Source organism: Archocentrus centrarchus, chromosome 23 (assembly GCF_007364275.1).
Source record: "Archocentrus centrarchus isolate MPI-CPG fArcCen1 chromosome 23, fArcCen1, whole genome shotgun sequence".
Lineage (NCBI taxonomy): Eukaryota > Metazoa > Chordata > Actinopteri > Cichliformes > Cichlidae > Archocentrus > Archocentrus centrarchus.
The window spans coordinates 18,006,741-18,025,761 of NC_044368.1; the positions used below are offsets into that span (position 1 = coordinate 18,006,741).

A 19,021-nucleotide genomic window follows, 5' to 3' on the forward strand; every position below is an offset into this window, starting at 1 on the left:
TTCAAATTAATAACAGCAAAAATTAAAGTAAGCAGTGGAACTCCGATACTGTTTGAACTGAATATTTTCAATAACTGACAGAACATTGATGATTTAAATAATTTGAATACCACACTGTTAATAACGATGCTTGCAGTGTCAGCTGTCTGACTGAAAATACAACAAAACTCTTAAAAGACGACAAAATGAAAAGCCTCCTGTGACGGGCAAGGATGCAAAAACACTGATCAAGCAAGCACCCAGTTAAGGCACAATGTCTATGGCCTCCACTATCATCATGGCAACAACAACAAAAACAAAAATAACCATCTGCTTCGTGCTCACGTTAGAAATGATCACATGGTCAGTGTCTCTGTTTCTTTCCTCTCTATGCCCTCATGACTGCATATTCTGATCTGTATGTAAGTCATTAAAAATGACCACAAATCACAGGCAGTAACAGTTTCACAGAACTTTTACAATCCTGCACATCAAAATAACAATGACAAAATCTAATATGACCTTTGGTAAAACCCAAGTACTGCTTATTAGATAGACGACTTCAGCTTTTAAGTTGAGTTGAGCAACTCATCAGCCCTTCTTCTAACAGACTGGCAGTCCAGCGTAACCATGTTGGTGCACAACAACCACGAGCAGTGGACAAAACTAAGCTGACTGTCATCTGAAACAGTCAAACCACAAACTCAGTCATATCACAAGATGCTTACAGTTTAAAGCTGTTTTAAGTATCTGAAGTGTCAAAAATAGGTTAGATTTATTCTCATTAAGAAATGTTATCACCGAATCTCTCCTAGAACACAACTAAGTGGATGATGTGACTCCACAGTGCCAGACATCACTAAGTGCCAGCCTGAGTTCTTAAACAGATTTCTTTACAGCAACAAGCATCAAACCTGCTACATTTGCTATAGGCTTAGATAAGAACCTGGTAGGCAGTATCTCTACAACACAAAACCACAGGTGCAACACAATTCCACACACATTTACTTGCACTCTGTTGCTCTTCCCGTTACTGCTGCAAATAATCTTGCCACATAGCTTTCTGTAATAACCACTGGAATGAGGATGCACGGATCCGACATTTGAACTGGATATCGGTCCGATCCTGACTCAAATCTAAGTGGCTGATGTATTTAACTACTTCTTTGTTGTGCTGCATATGCCACATGTCAGCAGCAATGCACCAGCTGCTCCACACTAGTTTGTGACTTAACCACAGACTGTGGTCAATTGAGGTGACACGAATAAAAAATTACTTCTCTGATGCTGCTTTGTCCCCTTCTCTGTGTCTCATTAGGAGGCATCATATCTGCATCAGTGAGTGAAAAAGCTGAACTGGTGCATTGCTAATTCCAGGTAATGTAGGAAATCTGACGCAGGTTTCACACAGATATGTTGTTTCAGCGCTTGATGGTGAGTGTTCCGGATGTCTGTGTGGGTATTTTTGCTGGTGCGACTTCTGCAGCAACAGTAACCAATCACAAAGCAGCTGAGCTTCAATTAGAGGTTAACAGGCTGATTAGTCACCTCAGTGATCCACGTCTCCTATGTTTCAGTGTTGGACTATAACAGGCATATGCACAAGGCGATTGCATACTGGAGCATTTGAATAAACGGAAATTGATTGGCTGATGCCTACGCTGACACTTCAAAAATTTAATTTTTCTCAACTTTCAGCGCAAGCAGCACAAATGGAGGAACGGATCTACAACTCAGATCAGCAACACATGACATCCCCCCCCCCCCGCGCCCAAAGTGAAGGAGAAGCGAGGGTCCCCCCCCCCCAAAAAAAGATGACGGTAAACACAACCAGCTTAACCAACCATATTTAACTCTAAAATTATTGCCCAGAAAAGTGCTGGGTTTGCATACTCACGTAGGAAATGTTTCTCCAGTAAGGCAATTTCCAAGTGACCCTTGACTTCATTGAGTCGGTCCGACTCTGACCTCTGGAAGTCCTGGATGGCTGCAGCCATAGTGGGAGACCCCGAACCAGCCTGTGCACACAGACACAGACGCACAAGCACGCATGCACAGCACACACACACACACACACACACACACACACACACACACACACACACACACGCACACACACACAAAACAAAAGAAAAATAGGGTTGATTTCAGAATTCCATCCACGTGACACAAAATTCATACAAGAACGCACAAGCGGGGATATCCCATATGATCTAATACACACAGATTAGCATGGTGCAGTGACTCACACCAATGTTTCCTCTCCTGGTTTGAGTCCAGCAGGAGCGAGATAGGAGGAGGAAGGCGAAAAAGAGGAGAACCCCCCCCCCCCCCCTTCTGACTACAGCAACACTGATGACTCAAACACCACTGAGTGAGGGATACAGCCCTGACACACAGAGGGAGTAGATGGACGAAATGTACGACAATGACTGAGAGATGACTGTGTGAGAGAAGCAAGATGAGGGAGAAAGGGTGAGGGTAACGAACGGGTAATGAAGGAGGAGGACAGGATGAGAGAGACAGCTGTGCTAGTGGATGATGAGCACTGCAGGTTAAGCGTCGCTGCTCGACTATAGCGAGGGTCCTTTAAGAGACTCTTGCCACACAACGCAGACGCATAGACACATACACACACTGCAGTAGCTTCTCCGACAGCAACCAGTAAGGCTTGTGTGCCTGCATAGACACACTGTAACATCTCAAGCAAGACAGAGAAAGAGAGGTAGCACAAAACTGACGGTGACCTGGAAAAAAAAAAAAAAAAGGCTGGTGAGACAGCGGCACAGAGGGATAGAGCGTCCCTGAATACAGAAGCACTTCAAAGAAAACAAATGAGCGCCTCTTCTGGAAGTGTGTCACGAAGAAGAGGGATGTTGACTGAAAGAGGGAATGTGAAAGAGAAAGTGGGTATGAGAATTAAAAGGAGACAGGAGGATAAAAGAACCAAAAGAAGCAGGAAAGACAAAGATGTGGAGGAGATGTGAGGAGAGGACGGTGGGATGAACACAAGTTTTTGCTGCATTGCAAGCAGCTGGCAACAATTCTCTTTGGGCAGGATTTTGGCAGCTTGGTTTTATGTCCTAAGTTGATGCATGACTTAAACACACCGCTGATGGCAGCCGTCCACTGACAGCCATAATGTCCTTGTTATCAAAAGTAGGTCAAATACTGACGTCACCCTAGACGATTATTGGCTAATTAACTATTGCCCCCCCAAACATCTCTCTGTAGGTGTGTGCGCTGAGAAAATTTAACTAACATGTATGCAAACCACAGAAAAACACCCCCATCTAATTAAATTCTCTACGCATCAAGATTGTGATATAAAAACTGTACCAACTGCACTTTGCTTCACACCCACTCTCAGCCTTCAGTCATTTATCTGCAAGCTGCAAAAGTACACTTAAGGTCACGCCGTGGAATCTATTTGAAATGCAATATTAATGTACAGTAGTCTGTCTGGAATAAAATGGAACCCAAAAGATGCTGTGAAGACATTTACTGCATCAGTATTTTGAATTTAAAATGTAAGTAATTCACATTCTGTAATATCTGCTAGGAACAGTGATCTAGTTCCACTGAATAAAGTGTATCCTGAACATCTTTTGCCCATTTCATTTTTCTTTGTCTCACCATAGCCTGTATCTGACTGTATTAACTGTGTGTGTGTGTGTGTGTGTGTGTGTGTGTGTGTGTGTGGGGGGGGGGGGGGGGGGGGGGGGGGTTATCAAGGACCACATTTAACCCACTTCATCCTGCAGCTTTTTAGCGCTTTGCCTATTGTCCCATTTCATGAGTCACCCTAAACAATACAAACTCCTCCTCAGTTATCTGGGGCCAGTTGCTCCAATCAGTCCAGCTGGGTCCCAGCTGCTAGGTCAGTCTCTGTTGACACCAGTCTTCAGAAAAAAGTTTACACAGGCTGGGCCAAACTAGTCTTAACTCTTAGCGATGTATGCTCATGGGAATACACACACACACACACACACACACACACACACACACACACACACACACACACACACACACACACACACGGCATGTGCCGTGTTGCTCATTTTCAGCAACCATGGAGGATCAAACCAGAAGACAACACAACATCACAGAGGCTGAAATAAGAAAAAGCAATACAGCTGTATGGTCTCCACAAGAACACTGATTATCAAGTTAAACTGCTTGGCAGACAAAAAGGAGCAGTCAACTAGGACACACATATGTTCTGACCATGGTATTTTTGTCTTTACTTGTTTAGTAGGTGTGGAAAGAGGTGGTGCCTCCAGCTGTTGGGTAACAGTCCAAAATAAATTTTGGAGACAGTTCCCTCAAAATCCTACAAAAACTGAAACCTCTCAATCACTTCCTCAAAGACTGTTTCAGCCTCTCCTGTCTAAATGCCTGCTTTTAAACAACATATGACTTGATACATTTTCTTTTAGTGGTTCCTGCTGTACACACTTTATGCCTGCTCCTGACTAGATGTAGGATTGTTGTCCAGCCTTAAAGAGAAAAAGGCATAAGTCTAAATCAAGTCAGACTTAAAATGCCAATTTATGACTGACTTACAGCCAAGGCCCGATGCAACCGTTTCCTGACTTACATCACCTTTGTTCCCATTTTCTGCTGCTTCATCGTCATGAATAACAGGGTTACTTTAGTACAGAAGTAACACAGAGACATCCTGTTACCAACACAGTTTTCCTACAGAGAGGAAAGATTCGACCAGCTGCTAAGTGCTCCAGTACATTGTCAGGCAGGCTAATCTTAGCACTTTAATGTGAGGGCTGGACTGGGCTCCTGTAGTGGAGTGCCCCGGTGACAAAACCGGCCGTGCTTACAGTGTGCGGCCATCCCCAAAGTCATTCGAGAAGAGACCTCATGTGCCTTCTTCACTCTAAGCCTTCTAATGATAAACAGTTAAATGTATTTGGCCAGCAGCAAAAACACAACACAATGGACAATAACAGACACATGCAAGTATAGCAGCACTTGTTAATGAACGTGTGTGTAAAGACCACCACACAAATATAATATGGTTGCTCCTCTTCAAACAGAAACAGCTGAACTCAGTCACAGGTAAAACCCTTTCACAGTTTATACTATACAGACCTATACTGCATTATTCGTGCTGCCTGTTCTCAACTTCACTTTTGTTTTCCCACCAGTGAAACCACACACCCTGCCCCCTTCACAAGTCGATTTCCTGTTAACCATGTGATTTATAAAAATAAGATACCCGAGATGTTGCTTGAAAAGTCACTTTAAAATCCAACAAAACACCTTTAAAAAAAACAAAAAAACAACAACACAATATCAGCTTAAAAAGGTATACTGAGAAAACACACCTCTTGCCACAGAACAGAAATCAGAACCACCACAGTGATTTACAACAACCACAACTAGACCAACATCATCTGCTGTACTACAGCTCCTCATACTTCAAATTTGTGCTTACTCTTCTGTATTCTGCAATGGATACAAAACCATAGAAAAACACCTTCCGCTTTGGCTACTGTTGACATTTCAAAAGGATATCAGTAATCCAAACTGATTACAGTTTTGGATTTTTCTGCCATTATAAAACTGATCTTTGGACCTTAATATGAAAAACAGTGAGTGATAAGAGTCTTGAGTTTAAATCCTAATGGTATCATTACAGATTCAAGCATTCATGGCTAGTGAGAGCACAGAATTTGGCATCGAATGGAAGGTTCAAAACTGTTCAACGCTGACAGTTGGTCAAGTATTTTAAATGCATGACAATATTTGAAACTTAAAGGGAAAAAAATGCATCTAATTAAAATATACATATTCAGCTGGAAAAATACTATATTAGTGTTCTAGGTCTGAATGCTCAGTATTCTTCAATGTGTAGTAACACGCCAATGAAAATCATTTAAATCTTATTTTATACATTTCCCATTCGGTCTGTATGTGATCTATTAAAAGCATAAACTTCCCAAGCTTCAACTTAACATGGGTGGACTGTGAGTATAATTTGTGAATGTTTTTTAATCCATCCAAGAGAATGAGACTACAGCTGTCTTGGATCATCATGCTGAACTGTATCTGTATATGTAAGCATTCCTGCTCCCATATCTATTGTGACAAAGTATATATAGTATTACTTACTAATTAATAATTTAAGCAAGTGTGGGAGTTCCTCCCCCCATGAGAACTCCCACAACTGCACCGTTCTAACGCCACAAGTAGAATCTAATTTTAACTTTAGACTTCAGAGTTTAATTCTACCTAATAGTCTCCTCAGTTTGCTTACACTGACCTTTACGTTTGAATATTAACATTACATTTTGGCCATTGTCTTGGGTGAAAGAGGCCATTACTATAGATAATGGCTACACTGAAAGTCCAACATTTGCAGTAATAAAGCTGTTTGATCCAGCAGGTAAAGTAAGAGGCCAGTGAGGTTGCATGTGCTCGTCTGTTCAATGACTGAACACCATCTGCCCAATGACATTCTGACTATTTAATATGGATGACACAGGTTAGTTTGTCAAGAAGTATCAGTGTATGTATTCTGCAGCCCAAGGGTACACTCTGTCCTCTTTTTAACAGATGAGGTAATGAAGGTGAGGTTTCCACTTAGGTCATGTGACCCAATCCTGAAGGGTGGAGAGCAGATATCTGTGCCGCCATCTGGGTGGGCTCCAGTGTGACAGTAAGGCCCTATGAAGGGCACTATAAACTAAAGGTGAGATTTCCACCATGGTGCTTAGACTTTAAGCTATAGACTGCAATGTGGGAGAAAGTATATGCCTAGTGTGTGTCCCAGCAGGGATAAGAGCGAGCCTGGTCTATTTTAGGGCTTCAGAGTGTGACTCATCAGTGCTGTGATGTGGGTGATGCCTTCTCGGTGGGCTGGTATGCACACAGGCAAACACCAGTGCAAAAACAGAAATATATACACTAGTTCACAGACATGAAAACAGAAATGCATGAAAATACAAACACATGTTGCACATGCCTGCAGAGAATGCCTAAAAAGGGTCTTCAGCTACATCACCGATTTGCCTTGTGCAATTTTGTGCAGGAAAACCAACAGAAACACCCAAAAGGACTCCTGTGCAACAGTTACTTCAACTCTCTCTGAAGTAAAACAAAAAAAAAAAAAAAAAAAACAAATGAAAGGGGACAGCTCTCCTGAGCATTTATTCAGGAAATGACATGATCAAGTGACTAATCCGGTGCATTTAATTATCTGTCAGCGTGCACAGCGATGACGACAATACTGGTGTTTTTAGGCACTGCTGAGGACAGAAGAGAGCTTCAGATTTCATGAACAGCATCCAGCGTGGGAGGAGGAAATATCAGAAAATGTGATTTCTTTTTTGTGTTTTTTGTCACAGGGTTGTGTCTTCTTACAATTTCCTCTGGATCTTGCCCATGCCCTCCCTTCTAGACATCGTGGAGTCCAATCTTCTGAGGCCAACTTCCTGTCCTCTTGCCTCCTCCATCAGTTTCCTTGCTTTAATCTTTTCTCTCTCTCCTTCCATTTTTCATTCTCTTCTTCTCACAAATGCTTTCAGTATTTAGGCTCTTGTCTCCTGTTGATTGCTATCTGTATCTTATGTCCACTATTAGAAAAGCTTTACTGCTGCCATCTCCTCCATTTGTCTTTTCATGACCAGCCCTCCCTCTTTTCTCTTTTCCTCTTCAGATAAGCAGAAAGGCTTTAAAAAAGAAACATGGTTCTGCTTTTCAACTCTAACATTCATTAAGCTGGTGAGAAATGCAAACCAGCATCACAAAGGTAAAGCAAAGCCTACTGCATGGCTCCCTCCTTCATTTTTTTCTGTTGAGGAAACACTAACTTCAGTGTGATTTAGCATCATCCTTTTCTGGTGGAATAATTCATGAGCCCAAACAAAGAAAAAGAAAATCTCGCCATATGTGTAGGGCTGCAATGATTCATCCAGTAACTCGAATAATTCGATTATAAAAAAAAAATCCTCAACACAAATTTGTTGCTCCGATGCTTCGTTTAAACTCTGCAGCCATCAGCTGTCTCCATGTAAGTGGAGCATTTCACCCACATTGGCAGCATTAAAGTTCTCCAGACATCATTTGGAGAAATGACCCTTTAACACCTAGCGGATCATTGCTGACACATTTTTCCACACCTCCACTGCTCTTTACACCTGTGTGTGTGTTTTGTGCTTGCTGGGCTGAGAATTTCAGCTGTCAGCTTATGGAATGGATCGCTATCACCAGTTTGCTAGCAGGCGCTGTTGTTAGCACTAGCGATCGTTCGGTGACAACGGGAAACCCCTGGTCACCCATTCAGTGCCGAGGGGCTCCATCAAAATATTTTTTTAGCAGTTGATTAGCAACTAAAAATAGACCTGCAGTAGAAACATATTTAGGAGGATGCTAGTGAATACAAAGCATTACAACATTAAGCTCATGCAGTCCCCAGTTTTTCAACAAAAACACTGATAACAAAACAGCAGCAGCTGTTTTACGTGCAGTCTGTCTGCACACACGCGGCAAGTACAAAGAGAAGGCACTGTTACCCTACATATGGGTTCATCTTAGATGGTCATGTCTATCACAAGGCAAAAACAAAGAATTTTCGTTTCAGAAAGGATGAGAAACACAAACAGAGATCAAAATGGGCTCAACAGCAATGATAAAAAGATATCAGACACACACACACACACACACACACACACACACACACACACACGGTGAGCACTTACAGGGTCTCGCAGGACCTCGTCTGTGTCTCGCAGAGCTGTTCTCGGCTTCTGCTGCATGTCGTCACTACATTCGTTGTCGGAGGCGGGCGGCGACTCAGCCAGATCCGGGAAGTCGTCTCTCGTCCTGGGGCCTCGGAAGCGGATCTTGTCCAGGCGCTTTAGCATGGTCAACACCGCACACCTGGGCTTTACCTTAACATGGTGGACGGCAACCCTGTGGGCACAAAAGACAAGGGCTACTGTGGGGGGTTGTTTATGTAAACATGATAATGTTTTAAAAAATAAAAATCTTTAAGTTTAACTTATCCCTGATACATTTCAAAGAACTTCCCTTTGACATAAACCAGCACATTCAGTGATAACAGTGACAAATTAGAGTTCACATAACACACCGTTTTACAACAAAGTATTCATTTAGTGATTTATATTTTGTATCAGTTACTCAAACACAAATATATACTTTGCGTTTGCTAAAAAGTCATTAATTGTAAACATGCCGTATGTTGTTAATTAGATCTCCTTTACGAAAAAAAACAAAAAAAACCCAAAAAGAGCAGAAATCCAGACATCCAAAAAAAAAAAAAAATACTGATTAACTGACAGTCCATAAAACTCTGCATTAATTTTAATAATTTACATTTTATGGTTCTAACTTATTAACAGATTTTTCTGCTTTTCCTTGTTATATACAATGCGTTTGGTTTGTATATTACTGAACTATTATGAAACTGGAACAATAGATTAAATTAGTTGAAAAAAAATTTTGGGGAAAAAAAACAAAAAAACAAAAACAAAAACAAAATCCGTAATGGAAGTAACTGTAAGCTACAGTCCTAAATTAGTCTGTTAAAAAATGTGTTTAAGACACTTCTGGGGAGAAAAAAAAAAGTATTAGTAAAAGGTAAAAATCAATTAATATCCTACTATTTGCAAATGTTTTATTTTGAAAGCTCAGTTGCTGCCTACTAGTCCCAGCCATAACAATCTTATGCTCCCCTTCCTTGCTTGAAGTAACTCATCTGCCTCTCCAATGCATTTATCAGACACCGACTCTACAGTCTTGGACTGCATGTCCAAGCACTCCTTGCTCTGCTCTCTGTTGGACCCAGTATATACATATACTACTATAGTATGACATCGAGGGACACTACAACAGTGACCTGACCATCCTGTGGACCCACAGTCAGACACCATTAGACAACAATACAAACAAACAATCTTAATGAAAATTCATACCATTATCTTATGTATTCAGACAATATAAATCATCTGGCATTACTCAGCATTGACCCTTTCCCTCCTCTCAATTTAACTTCAATAATGACAATGAAGTTCCCAAAAAAAGTGAAGATGCAACTGCAAGGTGGCAAATAAATATGCACACCCTTTAAGCTCAATTTTACTGAAGCTCTAACCTTGCAAGTGTTTGGGTTTTGCTCCCCCATTTAGCCTACATGGGCCTATGGGGCCACCATATCCTGTCGCTCCTCCGGCAAACAGTTACCAGCAGCAGATATGCTGACCTCATTTATTGATTTCATTTCAATAGCTGGAGAGGTGCTGTTGGCTGAGAGGGGTTGTGGGAGGCTGTTAAAGGCTTAATGGTTGTGTTCTGGTGTCAAGGGTTGAGCTCTAATGAAGACAAGTAGGGGCTGTTTGAGTCATCATCCACTGCAATGAACTTGACCCCATGATAGTAACAAAATACAGACAGGATTTATGAAGTCATCTGCAGGCAATGTGCAAAACAGGCCATGATAGTTAAACAGGAACCAGCTTCAAAGCACAACAGGTGCTAAACTGTTTCTGGCACACGCATTACAGTGCTGTCAAGGCTACTATTTCACATCAACAGTGCCATCCAGAAGTATGTTATCGGGATACTTTGTTTCTAAATTTGTCCTTGTATAAAATGACAAACTGATGTGCATATTAATAGAAATACAAGCTTTTGTCTCATTGTATTCTTTTGATCTCAAGTAGCAAAAACAACAAATTTCTTTCAGCTGTTTCCATTGTTGAGCCTTCAGTTCCTTTATGCTCTGTGGAGAAGAAGTGCTAACTACTTTACTAGGAGGTGATTCTTGATTTGACCAAATATAGCGAGCACAGCCCGACAGGTCCTGAATTCTTGGAACCGGTACCGAGACAGACATTTAGGGAGTTACACTTTTATAACAGTTACTGAAAAGCCAAGTCATGTTTGTAAATGAGAACTGGAAAAACATTTTACCTGGTAAAAATAAAAGGGAGAATGATGAGATCATCTTTATTAATTTTCCAGCAATGTATTTCAAAGACCAGCTCACTTGAGTTGACTTGGCTACATGCTCTGCAATATCATCAGCTAAATTATATATCGGCCAGGCTCTAGTGGTGCCTCACTGTAACTATCTGAATTGGTGCGTCCATAAAAGTAGCATCTTAAAAATGCATATTTTTTAAAAATAAATAAATATAAATCTCCCACAAACTGGTGGAAACTCCATTCATTGTTTCCTGCAGCTGAGCACAGAGCCCCAGAATGTATAGTAAACATGCCTGTGATCGTTTTTCAGAGCTGGTAAAGGATTAAGAGTAGTTCTTGATGTAATCCTCCGAGACTTAATCAGCTTGACTGAATGGCTGCCTGCCATACAACAACATGACGCAGACGTCATCTGACTGGACTCCCGTCAGACTACTGCTTTGTGAATGGCTGGTTAACTGATAAGCTTTCTACTTTACTGACTTCTTGTCAGAACTAGGACTAGTCTTACTTTCTGTCTTACTCCATTTCTAAAGGCTCAGAGGAGTGGCGACCTCATCAACCAGCCTGCTTTTCTTAATGACTGTGCATTTGTTTGTTTATGCTTAATGAATGAAAGTTGTCCCAATCACTTATTTCTTATTGTACTTACAGACTCTTATTTGATCAATCCTCACTACTTTCTCACTGCAGAGGCCACAAATTGATCAGACCCGGCATCATAGAGAACATTCAAATGCCTTTTCACAGCCTGTTGACTTCCTGTTAGTGATTGTAATTTACTACAGTGGGTAACTCCTTCAATCTAATGAGCCTGTATAAACAGGGCTCATCTGAAGCTCATTAGATTGAAGCAAAAACTTCATAAAAGTCTAAACACTTCAGTGGAGAGGCGCACTAACAGACTAGACAAGTCCACGCAGCTCTTCTCGTGCCTAAGAGGAACATAGACACAGGGTAAAGATGCAATTGAAGAAATGAAAATTAGACTGGTGCTAAGGCAGCAATTCTGAAAATGAATTAAAGAGGAAAAACAGGCCACATGGGCACATGTGAGTGGAAATTACAAACATGACTGGTGGGTTTATCTCCCCCCGAGGGGGTGAGTGGAAACCTGAGTGGCAGGTTAATAAAACACTTCCCTCCACTTGACGAGACAGCTGTCACGCTAGAATCTGTTCTCGCAGTAACCACCTGATTCCACTCACAGCATGCTCGGTGAATCAGCTCAGTCAGTCCCACCAGTCAGCTCAACCAGCCTGTCGATTACCTACAATAAAATTAAATAAAAATAAATAAATAGTGCCTGCTGAAAAATAAAAAAATAAAAAATTTGAGGCACATTTGCAAATAACCCCAGAAACTGACATCCTCAATCAGAAAAATGTCAGTAACTGACACGGCATTCAGTCTCAAGGCAAACTCCTATTCAAGAGCACATTGCGTGTTCCCATGCTATTATTCAACTCCTTTAAATGGAGTGTTCTTCAGGCTACCTCCTGTTTACTTATTTCCTTTTTAAAGGCTCTTTTTCTCTGATCCAGAAGCAGCTTCAACCACAACAGCTTAAATAGCAGGATGAAAAGATGAAAAGGGAGGACAGAGAGGAGGAGGAGGAAGAAGTGGAGGAGGAGGAGGAGGAGGAAGGGGCTTTAGCTCAAGGTCTGATCACTGTGACTGTTACTGCAGGGGCACACACACACGACCCTCATGAGTCATTTGCTTGGCTATGTACGAACACAAAGACACCTCGGCCCACCTTTACCTAACCATAAGTCACTGCTAACACAGCAGCCAGGGGAGAGAGCCTGGTGCAGTCGTAAAACCTAACAACATAGCAGCAGAGAGATGCACACACACATATGCACATAAAACAAAATGACAATGGAGCAAACTGCTTATTACTGCATACATTAGTCAAGAGTGAGGAGCGTTACAAGCCTGTGTTGTGTGTATATCACCTATCATGACCTAATATACTGTATGAATGTGTGTGTGTACATGCCTGTGCCTCCCAGGGATATCGCCTGTTAATGACCTTTAGTAGCCTAAGGTTACTTGTGGTCATATGGGTCATGCTGACTACAACAGCCAGACACTGTCATGCTTTTGGAGGCAGTCTTATGGCCTTTGGCCTCCTTAAATGTTTCTCAAAGGTTATTTCTGCAAATGTAGTTTCCAGTGGAGGTGGAATGAGCAGCTGACTGACAGCTCATCAGCTATTTTAATAATCAAATTACTTACAGATTACGAAAACTGAGACACACACACACACACACACACACACACACACACACACACACACACACACCCACCACTTCTCACAAGCACTCAATCAAAACAGTCCAAGTTTAATTAAACCTAATAATGCTTAATATTTTCAATGATGTTTTATTTTTTGAAAAACTGTATTTTTTTTGGCAGTTTATTAATTGTATGTGCACTCATTTAATTTAAGCTCACTGCGAGTCCCAGCTGTGTTTTGCAGTTTGAAATCAAGCAAAAAGAGACATGTAACCATGAGAAACTGCCACTGTTGTTGACGACAACTTCCATCCATCCATCCATTCGCTTCCGCACATCCTGTTAAGGGTCGCGGGGGGGGGCTGGAGCCTATCCCAGCTGTCATAGGGCGAGAGGCAGGGTACACCCTGAACAGGTCGCCAGCCTGTTGCAGGGCCAACACGGAGTGACAGACAACCTTTCACACTCACATTCACGCACTCAGTCACACCTATGGGCAATTTAGATTAGCCAATTAACCTAACCCCAGTAAGTGCATGTCTTTGGAATGTGGGAGGAAACCGGAGTACCCGGAGGAAACCCACGCAAGCACGGGGAGAACAACTTGTTATGAAAAATTATTTGTTGGTAGGCATTTAGCTTTCAATATGGGGAACTGGATGCTCTTTTTTTTTGTTGTTGTCTGTTTTGTTACAACACGTGGGAATCTATGCACATCTGGCTGGTGAGCTACCCGATAAGGCAAAAGTAAACACCAAGTATGAGGGGCCAGGGCTAGCTGAATAGCACTAATAGAAATGAACGTTCAGTATAAACAGTGGGAGTGTTTAACAGTAAACTGCAGATGGCACAGTTCTCATAAATGGATGAAAAGAGAAACAATACAGTGAGTAGCAAAATATACTTGTTGTCTGTGTACCTGGGCAGCCTGCCAACGTGGAGCGTGGGGAACCAGCGCTGTCGCCCTCTGAAATTTTGCATATGCTCACAGATACACCTGTTCAACTGTTTGTTAACCCAAATAACCAATTAGCCAATCACATGGCAGCAACTCAATGCATTTACGCATGTAGATACGGTCAAGTTGACCTACTAAAGTTCAAACTGAGCTAAGAACAGGGAATGAAGGTGACTTAAGCGACTTTGAACTCGGGACTTCCTTTGAATCTCTTCTTCATACCCGTAAAGACCTTAAGTTACACAACTGTGAAAAACCTGCCAGACAGACAGACCTGCAGGAAGCACGCAAAAGCACCTTTCTAGTACCTGCTGCTACACAAAGTGTCATCAGAGCCGCATTCTGACAAGCTGACGCACATACATCTACAAGGTGAAAACCATAAGCGATATGCTATTGCAGCTGGCAATAAAACAGAATTCCCACTAAGATAAAAGTACAAAATAATCAAGTTATTCCTCTGGATTAATAACAACAGTTACCTCTTTAGGTACACATTTGTCTCTGTAACTACAGTAATGCATTATCATGAGTGCCATTACAGGGATTACACTGTTTTATATTTAAAAAAGCCTTCATTTGAATATCATTTTAATGGGTTTATAATGTGCACTCAATACTAAGCTATGTGACATCAGCTGAATGTACTATACAGTTTTATGCTTTTACTATCACCTGTTTACATCTGTAACAGGATATCAACATGCTTCAACCAAATGAGATGAGTAGCAGCTTCTTTTTTTTTTTTTTTTTTAAATCCATCAACTATACATGAAAGGGTGCTCAATATAGCTTGAGCACTAAGACAAAAAGGCCACTGTGTGTATATTTTCTGTGACATCAGGCAGTCAAATCTGATAATAAAGGGTCGTTACAAATAGCTGCCACAGTGTGGTGTTTGTGTTTCGGTGACTGATGCGGTAGAGCTAGTTTCCTTTTAAAAGGTGCCCTCAATGTGGTGCATAAACCCATGTAGGGACATCCTGTCGTCATCATCACCATCATCATCATCATCATCCGTGGTGCTTAGTTTCTGTAGAAACAAGGCTGGTTAAAGCAAGACACTTGCCTGTGGAGCTATTCTCAACTTGTATGAGTTTCATAAGACACTCAGAGAGACGGATTAGCATGACCTTTAAATAACTCATCCACAGGCAACAGGGAGAGTGTTCCAATAGGTACCTGCAACTTTTGTTCACTTTCCTGCATTAATAATCGAGTGAGGGGAGACAGATGGTCAAAAGAAACAAACAACGTCAGGCTACTGACATGCAGAATAATAACTCAAACAAATAGCCACACTGTAAGGGGGGAGAGAGATATTGCAAGTTTATCAGCCTACAGGCGTCACGTCTCTGATTAAACCCAAATTGTATCTGGACACATGTTGTTATTGCAAATGCTTCTATCGAGCCCAGTCTTTTCATTTAATGCCAGCCCTCCTGGGGGAGCAGGAAGGCAGGAGTAGAGCACAGATATGATGAACTTTAATGAGACCTATTAGACACATCCTGCTCTGTTTGTAGTTGGAGGCTGAACAAGGGTTTTAACCACAAGCACAGCCCCAGCCTCAAATCCTGACAGAAGAATAGTGGTAGGGACAAGAATACACTAGCTCTTATCTAACCCACTAATGCAACCCTTTAGGCAAAGTGTAGTTTTAGCTTTTTAATTTTTGTTCAGCTAATATCATGTCCGGGGTTTTTTTTTTTTTAAGCAGTGCAGCATCTGAATGCTGCCTGATGTACCACTGATATGCAAATTCAAACCAAAAACAAATGGCTCACGCGGAACTTTTTATTATGAACGCCTGCATTATTGAAAAAAAAAAAAACTGCTAAGGTGAGGTTTACTCTCTAGCACACAGAGACAGACACACAAACACACACAAAGTCACGAATAGCAAATGATGTAACAGGCAGCAGCATGGAAATTACACACTCCTTGTTACCCTCCAACCCTCTGGTCATGCAGCATCAGTCCTACTGCGCTGCTGTTATTTCACCTTGCAGTTGCATAATCAAGGATATAAACAATCAATTCTTCCTCAACAACTGGTCACATCATAAAATAGGATGTACAATGTGATTCGGATCAAAGAATAATCACATTTAAACTCAGTATGGGGACAGAAAACTAAACCGTGTACCAACTCATTTAATCAAACCCCTCCCGGGTAACATGCCCCCTTTAATCCAGTTTGACAGCACCTTTTAGAGGCCAGAGGTTCCGACTGTAAGTGAACACACCATATCAGCACTTTTTGGGGGCATTCATCTTCAAATATTAAACGCAGTAAAATATTACGCTAATGTTTGATGTTTTCAAGTGTCTTTGGCTGTTAAGGTCAAGTCTATAAGTTTATTTTGCATCCATTTTAAGATGAATTATTATACGGTGTCAGGAAATGAGAAGAGACGTGTTTTTGGCACAGTAGAGCCAAACTAACAAAGACAACACAACAAATGTGCCTGTTACACTTTATCTGTAAAGGCAGTGACTAATTTCAGCGCAGGGGTTTGAACTCGGGCCTCCGGTTAGCGGGCTCATGGAACCCCTAGCCGCAATATTAGGACATACAAAATAAAAACCAAAATAATCCGCATTCTCGGTGACCCCCGAAGAGACGCTGGGACAGCTAGGTGTTATAAAGAATAGCCATTTGTTGTGTTTCAGAGAGGAAAAATAAGCGTTTCTTACCCAGCACGGAAATCGTAGCAAAGTTTCATGAACACTGAAATTGCCCGTTAGCCTGCTTTATCTTTCTGTGCACCTGCTGCTCAGGACGTCAAATTAGCGCCAGTCTCACGGCGAAACCCGCTCACTCGGTCCATCCATCCCGATGATATATCCACTCGTTTCTGAACGCCGACTAAATGTCGTCTCCTGCTGTGCGCTGGACGGTCAAGGAGGGCGGACACCGACACAAGAGGGGTGAGAAAATACCAGTTGCGTCCCCGTGGCCCCCCTCCTCCTCCTCACTGGAGAGAGCTTTCCTGACCAGCGCCGTTGGCCCGGAGCTTGCAGATACCAGCGGTGCTCCGGTCTCTTGTTGATCTCACAGTAACGGGCAGAGAGCGCGGCCGAGGAAATTTCGTCAGTGTGCGGCGCTTCTTTCTTAAAGGGGCCGCCGGTGCTGAGGGATGCTCCGCAGACAGCGCGTGAGCGGAAACGCTGCGACTTCTCCTTACCACCGCCCTGTGGCTGCCGCCGTCACGTCCTGATAAATTATAGAACAGGTGGCTAAACAATGGCCTCGTTATTAATACACTTAATTACTGTAACACCACTGCAGTCGTATCCTTTTTTATTCATTATTATTATGTTATTTCTCATGTTTTTACAATAGTTCATTCTGTTATATTGTCTCAAAATCAACATCAATAACTAAACTGTAAGTGAAATAACTCAGCTGCCTCTTTTTTTCACCAAATTACATAGCTTTTTAATGCGCACTTAAAAAGAAATCACAAGCATATTACAGACCTTATTTGCTCAGGTCTGCTAGACATTAAAAAGCTCTGTCCATGAAAACAATTGTGATGAAGAAATACTGAAACACGGTGAAAAATACTGGATCTAAAACTGAATATTGTTAACTGTAGAATATGTTTCATTTCAGTTACAGTATTCACAATTTTTCCCACTTCGACATTATAACCCAATTCTTAAGGAATACTGTGCAAAGGTTATTATATATGATGATGGGAAAATGGGAAATAGGTGTAGCATTTTTAAAACATATCCAAACATACATGGAAATACAGCATATAAGGTATAAATAACACTTGGACAATTTTAACAAGCTTTAAAGTCAATATTTGATATGACCACCTTTATTCTTCAGCACAGTCTGAACTCTGTGAGGCAGCTTTCTTCTCGTTTCTTTAAGTGGTCTTCAGGAATAGTTCTCCAGGCTTCTTGAAGGACATCCAAAGCGTCTTTTGATGTTGCTGCCTTTTGTTCTGTTCTCTGTTAAAGATGATCCCACACTGCTTCAATAATGTTGAGGTCTGATAGTGTCCCACTGTGTGTTTTTCTATCCAGGTATGCATTTGCTGCACTGGCAGTGTGTTTGGGATCATTGTCATGCTGGAAAATGAAGCCGTTGCCAATCAGCAGCTTTCCAGATGGTATTGCATAGTGGATCAAAGTCTGATGGTACTTTTCTGCGTTCATTATTCCATCAATTTTGACAAGATCTCCAACACCACTGGCTGAAATGCAGCCCCAAACCATGACACAGCCTCCACCATGTTTTACAGATGGCTGTAGAGACTCACTGTTGTACCTCTTTGTTGACCTCCTCCGTACATACTGATGACAGTTTGATAGGTTAACAAACAAACAAAAAACATTCCTCTAAAAATAGTCAGGCACAAAGATTTAAGAAAGCCTGGAGAACTGTTGCTCAAGACCAATGTCTGGCTCCTTGGAAGCAAAATATAAAGATAAGAGTGGAGGCTCAAAACCTTTGCACAGTGCTGTATCAGTCTAAAAGGTTTAAAGGTAGGCTTTTTGGTAACCAAACATTGTTCTGTGTTTGGCCTCCTGTGAACCTGTAGTAAAGCTAATGTCTATATATTGGAAGGCTAAATGAATCAATGTGTAATATAAATAGGTACTTTCCACAAATCCTTAAAATGCAGTACAGAACACTAACCTCTGCATAGTCGTTTATGTCAGCCTTTGAGATTCTAGTCTTCTCCGAGTAACAGAATCCGAGAGGTCTCTTCATTGAAGTTATCCCACTGTTTGAGCAATTGTGTGATGAAGTGGTCTTGAGCCAACACACCGCTTTGACCGTCCTCTTTTCACTGTTTGAGTTCCAATGAGAAAAGAAGAAGAGGGCTTTGAAAGGAGCAAAGAGTG

General features: G+C 41.6%; 1 protein-coding gene across 1 annotated transcript in view; it reads right to left on the reverse strand.

Annotated features, from left to right (window-relative positions):
• The window catches only part of gramd4a (GRAM domain containing 4a), a 47,431-nt gene extending 30,260 nt beyond the window's left edge, over nt 1-17,171 (reverse strand). Inside the window, 3 exon segments of the mRNA XM_030720223.1 lie at nt 1,877-1,997; nt 8,700-8,913; nt 16,850-17,171. Of these exon segments, the coding sequence (XP_030576083.1) occupies nt 1,877-1,997; nt 8,700-8,913; nt 16,850-16,878 (364 nt within the window). The 5' untranslated portion in view covers nt 16,879-17,171.
• Between the last annotated feature and the right edge of the window lie 1,850 nt (nt 17,172-19,021).